This window comes from Myzus persicae, unplaced genomic scaffold, assembly GCF_001856785.1.
Source record: "Myzus persicae strain clone G006 unplaced genomic scaffold, MPER_G0061.0, whole genome shotgun sequence".
Classification (NCBI taxonomy): domain Eukaryota; kingdom Metazoa; phylum Arthropoda; class Insecta; order Hemiptera; family Aphididae; genus Myzus; species Myzus persicae.
In genome coordinates, this window is record NW_019102665.1 from 83,240 (window position 1) to 90,233 (window position 6,994).

The following is a 6,994-nucleotide window of genomic DNA, read 5'->3' on the forward strand; positions in this document are numbered from 1 at the left end:
ACAAGACCAAAATAGTGAAACAGACAATGTTTGCAATTTGTATGAAGACCATATTGGTGTAACTAAGATTTACTAGTTACAAGTTCTAGATTCAAATAATGCCGACATTTAAAACAAACCTCCATACTCAACATCACGAGAGTGTCATAGAGAGTCTTTTTAACTGCAACTTAAAAGAAACCATAATATGGTGTAAAAGTATCCCTACACTCTTGTCCCCTAGTCGTGAAAAATAAAACGTGAACGATAAAATAAGTAACAAAAAATATATCAAAACTGCTTTATGTAATATATGAAGTTAATGAATACGTTAATTGATCTAATAAAATAAAATAAACAATTATAAATTTATTATTCAATTTTTCAAGCATATTTGTACAGTCATAACATCATAATATGACTAAAATAGTCGTTTACAGTGATAATAAAATATTATTATAGCTGTTCACGCTACTTATGTAGGTAAGTGTTTTTAGGCTACTTACGTATGTGTCATCAAGCATTTGAATTGGATATTTTGATATGAAATATATAATAACAATAACCGATAGTGAGACCGGGTGTGCCATCTTCACGAACTCACGAACTATGTCTATTTTAAGGGCAGGAACTCAACTTCAACAGTTTGATTATTGATCGTATAAAATTATTTAGGATTTATTTGATAAAATATCTATCTAGTGTGTAAAAGAGTATTTTTGATAGTTAACAAAAAAAAAAATATTTTTCTTCTTACAAAAATATTGAAATGTAATCGGTAAAAATAAATAAAATCTACGTCATGATTAAAATTGACAGTGAGCAATCAAAAAAAATAATAAAATATTTTCAATAAAACTAAAAAATTTAATGCGGTTGTATTAAACCATTAACTATAAACTACATTAATTAATTGTTTTCGTTTTACTTAGTAAACCACTGGAATACCAGCAGTCGTCGAGTTATCAATATTACATTCATTCGTCCCGCGTCGAATTTTGAAAAGACCGTTGTCTCCCCAATTTTCGCCCCAAGAGTTAACTATCAACCAGTATGGCACTCCGTATTCTTCACCCCAACCGATTAACTTCACAGCATGTCCTCCCAAGTATGTAGCATTATCGGATTTCTCATAAACACCTGAAATCCACAAAGTTATGGTTAACTGTATAAAAATGACAATTCTTCAAGCACGTGTTCCCTATTTTCTCCTCAAAAGGATTCGATAGAGACCACATATTTTAATGAGTTCAAAAAAGCCAACCTAAATCTAAGATTCGTATGAATATACTGGGCGCTAGTTACAAGTTTGTACTTGATGGGCAAACCTAGTTTACTGTGACAAGAAATCTAAAAACATATATAGTACTAAAATATTCGATATGAAATTAATATAATCACACTGAAGATACGAATATTCTTAATTTTTTTAAGTCTTAAAAACAAATTTAAAGAAAACATTAGATCATCATTTTGGTATAAAGTTAGACGATATAAATTAGTAAGCTTCATGTCGGATTCAAGTGTGTTTTAAAACTAACACTATTAGTTGTATGCTTATAATGTAGACAAATATAGGTTTGTTTTCGTAAAAATAGTGGTTCGAATCTCCTTAAAAAAAAAAAAACTGGGAAACCATAAGTTGTAGAATGATTAGTTATTCATATCAATCCACTTTTACCCGACTTGTAACTGGGAAAATCGTCATACACATCCATTGACGCTTCGATCGGTCCGTAAGTCATAACTTCTTTTTGGATAATTCCATACGTTAGGTAGTAATAGTCTCTAGCTGTAATCATAATTTAATCGAATTTAAAACGCATAGATAAGTAAGTTTGCCCAATAAATACGAAAACAAATCATACTGAATCTGTGGTCGTCGTCATAATCGATTTCTTGATCTCCGTAACACATTCTCGTGCATCTGTGATTTTTTTCCATTGGTTTACCCCTGCAAGTGTTGTTCCCATATTCGTCATTGCAAGGCGCGATTCGGTAAGGTGCACAACCCTAACAGTCCACGCGAATAATTAAATTAATGATGCACGTAAGCAGTGCACTTAGCGCGTTAGTATGCTTTTCTTCCAACTCGTTTCATTTCTACTTACCTCTTCCGACATATAATCTCCTCCTGTCACGAGACCATGTCGTCTGAAGTAGTTCCAAGCTCTAATCGGGTAACCTCCGTGACATCCGAAACCACACAAATGGCAGCAGAAAGTCAACTCTTCTGCGGATAACAGTTCATTGAATGCCTGGTTCGTAGCTATACACAGCCGGTCGGCAAACGCTGAACTCGTAGCAAAAGCCTAATGAAAGTGTAAGTAAAACATATATTTTATTGTTACGGTTCTGACTCAATCTTATCATCGTTCATACGTACCCAACACGACCCACAATTGCCTTGGTCTCGGACTTGTCCGATGGTGAAACAACGTCTCCACTCTCTCCTCGCATCAAACCTCCTTGGAATTCTGCCAAACAGGTTCGCGTAAGCTTCGTCATCTGATTTGTACATTTTAAGGTCGAGTTTGTGTGGGGCTTGCACTCCTTTCGATCCCAATAGTTTTACTATGTATTCCATCGGTGTTTTCGGATCGAAGTTAATACCAGCCTAATTGTATTATTTTATCTTAAGGTTAATATTTTTATCTTTACTTAAAATAATATAGACGCTATTTTATACTGTACAAACTTTGGTTTATTAACTATTACAAAAATATAGTTTATAATATATTTCATGTAATGTTAAGAGTGTATAGACAATCTCATTGGTTAATAAATTGTGACATATATCCGTGTAATTTTATTTGTTTAGTAGTAAAAATATCAAGTTTTAAAAAAAAATTCTGATTTGCATTTGATTTTAAGATTTTAGTATGAGTACGTATTTCATTGTGATGTTAATTTAGTAATCACAACATTCACAACGCACTAGTAATTGTAATCTATAAAAATTTTGAATTTTGAATTATAAATGATTGATAAAATATTTTCAATCTATAATAATGACACAGTACCTATACTTATTTAATAATTCAATAATAAACTAGTATATAAATTATAATTTATCTAGGTACAGAATTAAAATAATTGAATTTGTGATATATGAATTATGTCAACATTATGACAGCTAAATTAAAAGTTCATAGTTTTATATATCTAGCTCTAGCAGCTTAAAGTTTATATTATGGGACAAAATATTAACTTAACTTGGATAAAAAAAAATAATTTTAGATTCTGAGAGCAGCGAAGAAAGATTAAGTTTTACAATAATCAGTGTGCTTTTTTCGAGTTTGTCGTCACCTTTTGAATCCGATGAAAACATTGTTTCATTATGAGCTATTTTTTTAAATATTTGACTTTTTGTTTTTTTTTTTTTTGATTACCTGTATTAAAATTGTATTATGCATAATTAAATTTATAAAAGTTTTAAGTTAAAATTGTGACAATTTGTTAAGTATTTGAACAGAAAATAATGACTTATCCTACAGAAATTTTAGTTATTTTGTTGTAACACGAATAATTGTGTGATAAGTGTCTTAACACTTTTCCCGATTACATTAATATTAGATACCTAAAAAATAATAATAACAATAATTATATTAAGTATTATTTTCTAGGCCTACAACGAGAATTGGAAAAATATTTCGATTAACTGTACTATTTATATTACAAATTCATTCCCACTGTTAAAAAATCGTACCTATTGATATTTAATACATCTCAACTGCCATTATCTCAACTTACGAGGAACAACATAAATTTAAATGTATTAAATTTTCTATCATTTTTGACACAAAATTCATGGACATTTATAAAAAAAAAGAAATCTAAATACAAAATATTTTTAACATTGCAGAATGACGTATGAACAATTATAAAATAAGCATTTGTTGAAAATTTCAATTATCTACTGTTAATGGTTTTTTGAATGAGAACCAAATAAGGAGATTGTTCCATGACGATTTGTTAATTTATGGGTGAATGGCCAATGCCTGTAGCCTATATTCAAACAATCAGAAGGAATTTATTTGACTTTACTGTAAACCTTTTTTTTTGTTAATTGTTATAAAAAATTGTTTATTAAAAATAGTTTGCAAAATGTTTGTGATTTTGATGAATTTAGTCGGAATTCTAACTATAGATGCTCATAAAAAGTTTTCATTGTATTTAACTTTCTCTTTGATTTCCATTGAAAGCAACACCGGAGGAACCTTGTAATAAATTCAAAGTATTTTGACCGATCAAAAAAATTGTTATCGACAGTAATTTAAAAAAAAACTAATACAATTAAAATTGCCGGGTTCCTATAAAAAGCTCAACAATTGTCAAAATATTTAGAAAACTGCTTGGTTTATAGAAAATTCTGATATAAATATTCGGTTAAAGTCGTAAGGGTCTTATTAATTTTTTTTATCGCCTTAAAAAATTGTTGAACTAAAAAAATTTCAAATAAAGAAGAGGTGGTCTTACCCCAACTTCGAATAGTATAATTTTGTCAGCATTATCGTTGTACGGTAGCACAATATGATGTTGTGTATACGTAAACACATGTAGTTAATATATTATGTTTGTATATTTTGTTTTATTTTTTTATTTTAAAATCATATTAAAGTAGTTTTTAATTTTAATCACAGTTACTTTTTACATAGATATAAATACTTTTTTTATAATACGATTAAAATTGTAGACAAATGATTTTAATTGATCGTATTATTTTTAAATAAACTGAAAAAACTAAGTTATCATAGTTGGCATTTTAACTAGTTACAGTGATTATGTTAACTGGGAGATTATATTATTATCTAATTAGTTAGATTGGATGATAAAAAGAAAATTCAACTTTTTAAATAGATAATTTGATTGCTTCTCTTTGCAAATTGAAAAGGACGTTTAGTATTCGTCTGCGTGCCTCTTATTAGTATTACATGTTCTTACTCAGGTGAAATTAATTACGTATCTACCTAAGTAGATTATTCTTAAAAATGGTTATATTTTTGTTCGATTTAAATCCATCTACAATAAAAAATAACTCTTTATACGGTGTAATAAATAAAATTAGATGGAAGCATATAATTTAATTTTAACTGTTTTTTTCTTGAGGGTTATAACATAATAGAATACTTCTTTTTATAGTTATATTGTAATTTGTAGGCCTCAGATTTAAACGCAAAAAGCGTTTTTTTTGGGTCCTCGAAAATTATAATTTTTCGTTTACTTTTTGAAAGCTTTTTTTTGGGGGGGGGGGGTATTGAAATAAAAGTCTTAGTAAAAAAAAAAAAACATTTCATGATGGTTTTATCTCTTGTCTCAGAAGTTTTCAATCTCAGGTCACGACCCAAATTGAGGTCACGAATGCGTAATTCGCATATTATTTCAGTATGGTGTGAAAAAATCGTCCTGAATATTGTAAATAATGGGTCAACTCGTTAGTATATATAATTTCTATTTTTTTTTTAAATTTTATACTTTATTTTAGTGTAGTCAACGAACGTTGAATTTAAAATGTTAGGGTCGCACTCATAAAAGGTCGAGAGCTACTAGGCCATCTATTTGCCATCTTGTACAGTTTATTAATTAGGTATTGAAATGTGCCTCGCTGTTATAATAATGTTTTATACTGTGTGTAATTATCTCACCGTCCACGTCTTTGCTTTTTCGTTGATCCCTTCGATGAAATCTTCTTCCAGAAAATACGCTTGTTCCGTCACATAGACGCCGAGGAGTAAAATCACAGACAACGGAATCAACGCCCTAGCACCCATGGTTCCGGCAGTCGTTTGTGTTTTCTAGCAAGCCGGAGAAAATGTCGTTCGAAATTATTTTTCGGTGCCAGCAACAATAATTATTGTGGGTACCTGTTATTGTAATAGGTATGTATGGTCACCCGTCGTCCGTCGTATAATATTACAGTCGCCGTCTGTACACGTAGAACGAACGTTGGGCGATTAATGTTTTACATCGTGTAAAATATGATTTAGTAGGCGTACTGCAATGTATATAGGTGCATCATATTATTAGTATTTTAATCCCGTTCATCGGGTACATCGAATAAAGATATGCGATACTACACATGTAATAGTGCCGTTGTAAATATTTCAAGGCAAAAACACTTCAACTCCGACGTCGAGTGTGTGACACTGCTTCGTATCAATTTATCATAATATAGGTAGGTATAGGTAAATAGTTGTATCATACAGGTACACGTAATCGAATTATTTGTGTATTAAGGAACCAAAAATGTACACCGTATAATAGTGTATAGGTACTGTGTAGTTAATACATTTATTATGCGTGTTTTGTTGCTAAAAAGCACTTGACATTTAGTTCCGATCACCGCATTTTTAGATTTCTTCACAATTTATTGTTAACAATGATAATGTCAAATAATATGTAGTACAGTAAATAATATTTCTGAAATTCCGATTCAATTTTTAAAGTTTTAAATGAACGTTTTCATAAATGTATTTACATCTTAAACCGTGATGTACCTATATTTGTTTGTTTTCATTTGTCCGGCGCGTTTATACAACACTTACAATTTCCTTATTAGTTTTTCTTAAAAACTATAGCGAAACGAGGGCAATCGGCTGAGTCTCCAGTGTATCCATTGGTAAACAGGAACTATGTACTGTCTACTGTTTAAAATGCAAAACACGTACTAAACACTCGTACGGTCGAGCGAAAGTGTACATTGTAAATTGGGCAACATTGTACAATCATAAAATTCTGAGCATTAAAGAGTTAAAAAGTTTTAATTTATCATAAATTATATTATATACAATTCTATAGACGTCTATACATATATTAAGTAGTATAATATATATACATATATTACATATATATTATTTAAGAGTGCTAAGAGTACAGTATAACATTTTTCATTTTTTTTATACTGAAAATAAAAGAATTAAAAATATATTAAATTTTTTTTCGAAAAATTCAATTTACATAGCTAATTTTTAAATCTAATTTTTGGAATAATATTGTTGACAAAAACTTATACCTA

At 29.5% G+C, this 6,994-nt stretch overlaps 1 protein-coding gene across 2 annotated transcripts; it reads right to left on the minus strand.

Annotated features, from left to right (window-relative positions):
* Window positions 1-328: 328 nt before the first annotated feature.
* Window positions 329-6,047, minus strand: LOC111032890 (cathepsin B-like cysteine proteinase 4). Of its 2 annotated transcripts, XM_022313365.1 has the most exons (7): window positions 5,844-6,047; window positions 5,625-5,774; window positions 2,366-2,596; window positions 2,091-2,291; window positions 1,848-1,992; window positions 1,661-1,771; window positions 329-1,119 (listed from the first exon to the last, which is right to left on the minus strand). In XM_022313365.1, exons 2-7 carry the CDS (start codon window positions 5,748-5,750, stop codon window positions 908-910), a joined length of 1,026 nt encoding a protein of 341 aa, XP_022169057.1. In that variant the 5' UTR covers window positions 5,751-5,774; window positions 5,844-6,047; the 3' UTR covers window positions 329-907. The 2 variants fall into 2 exon arrangements, with proteins under 2 accessions (XP_022169057.1, XP_022169056.1); XM_022313364.1 differs by having other exon boundaries at window positions 5,625-6,046.
* Between the last annotated feature and the right edge of the window lie 947 nt (window positions 6,048-6,994).

Coding starts and splice junctions, on each gene's coding strand:
- LOC111032890 (XM_022313365.1), bottom strand. CDS start 5,750: ATGGGTGCTAGGGCGTTGATTCCGTTGTCTGTGATTTTACTCCTCGGC. Junction 2,597..5,624: donor AAAAAGCAAAGACGTGGACG/GTGAGATAATTA, acceptor TAATACAATTAG/GCTGGTATTAACTTCGATCC. Junction 2,292..2,365: donor GCAATTGTGGGTCGTGTTGG/GTACGTATGAAC, acceptor CACTTTCATTAG/GCTTTTGCTACGAGTTCAGC.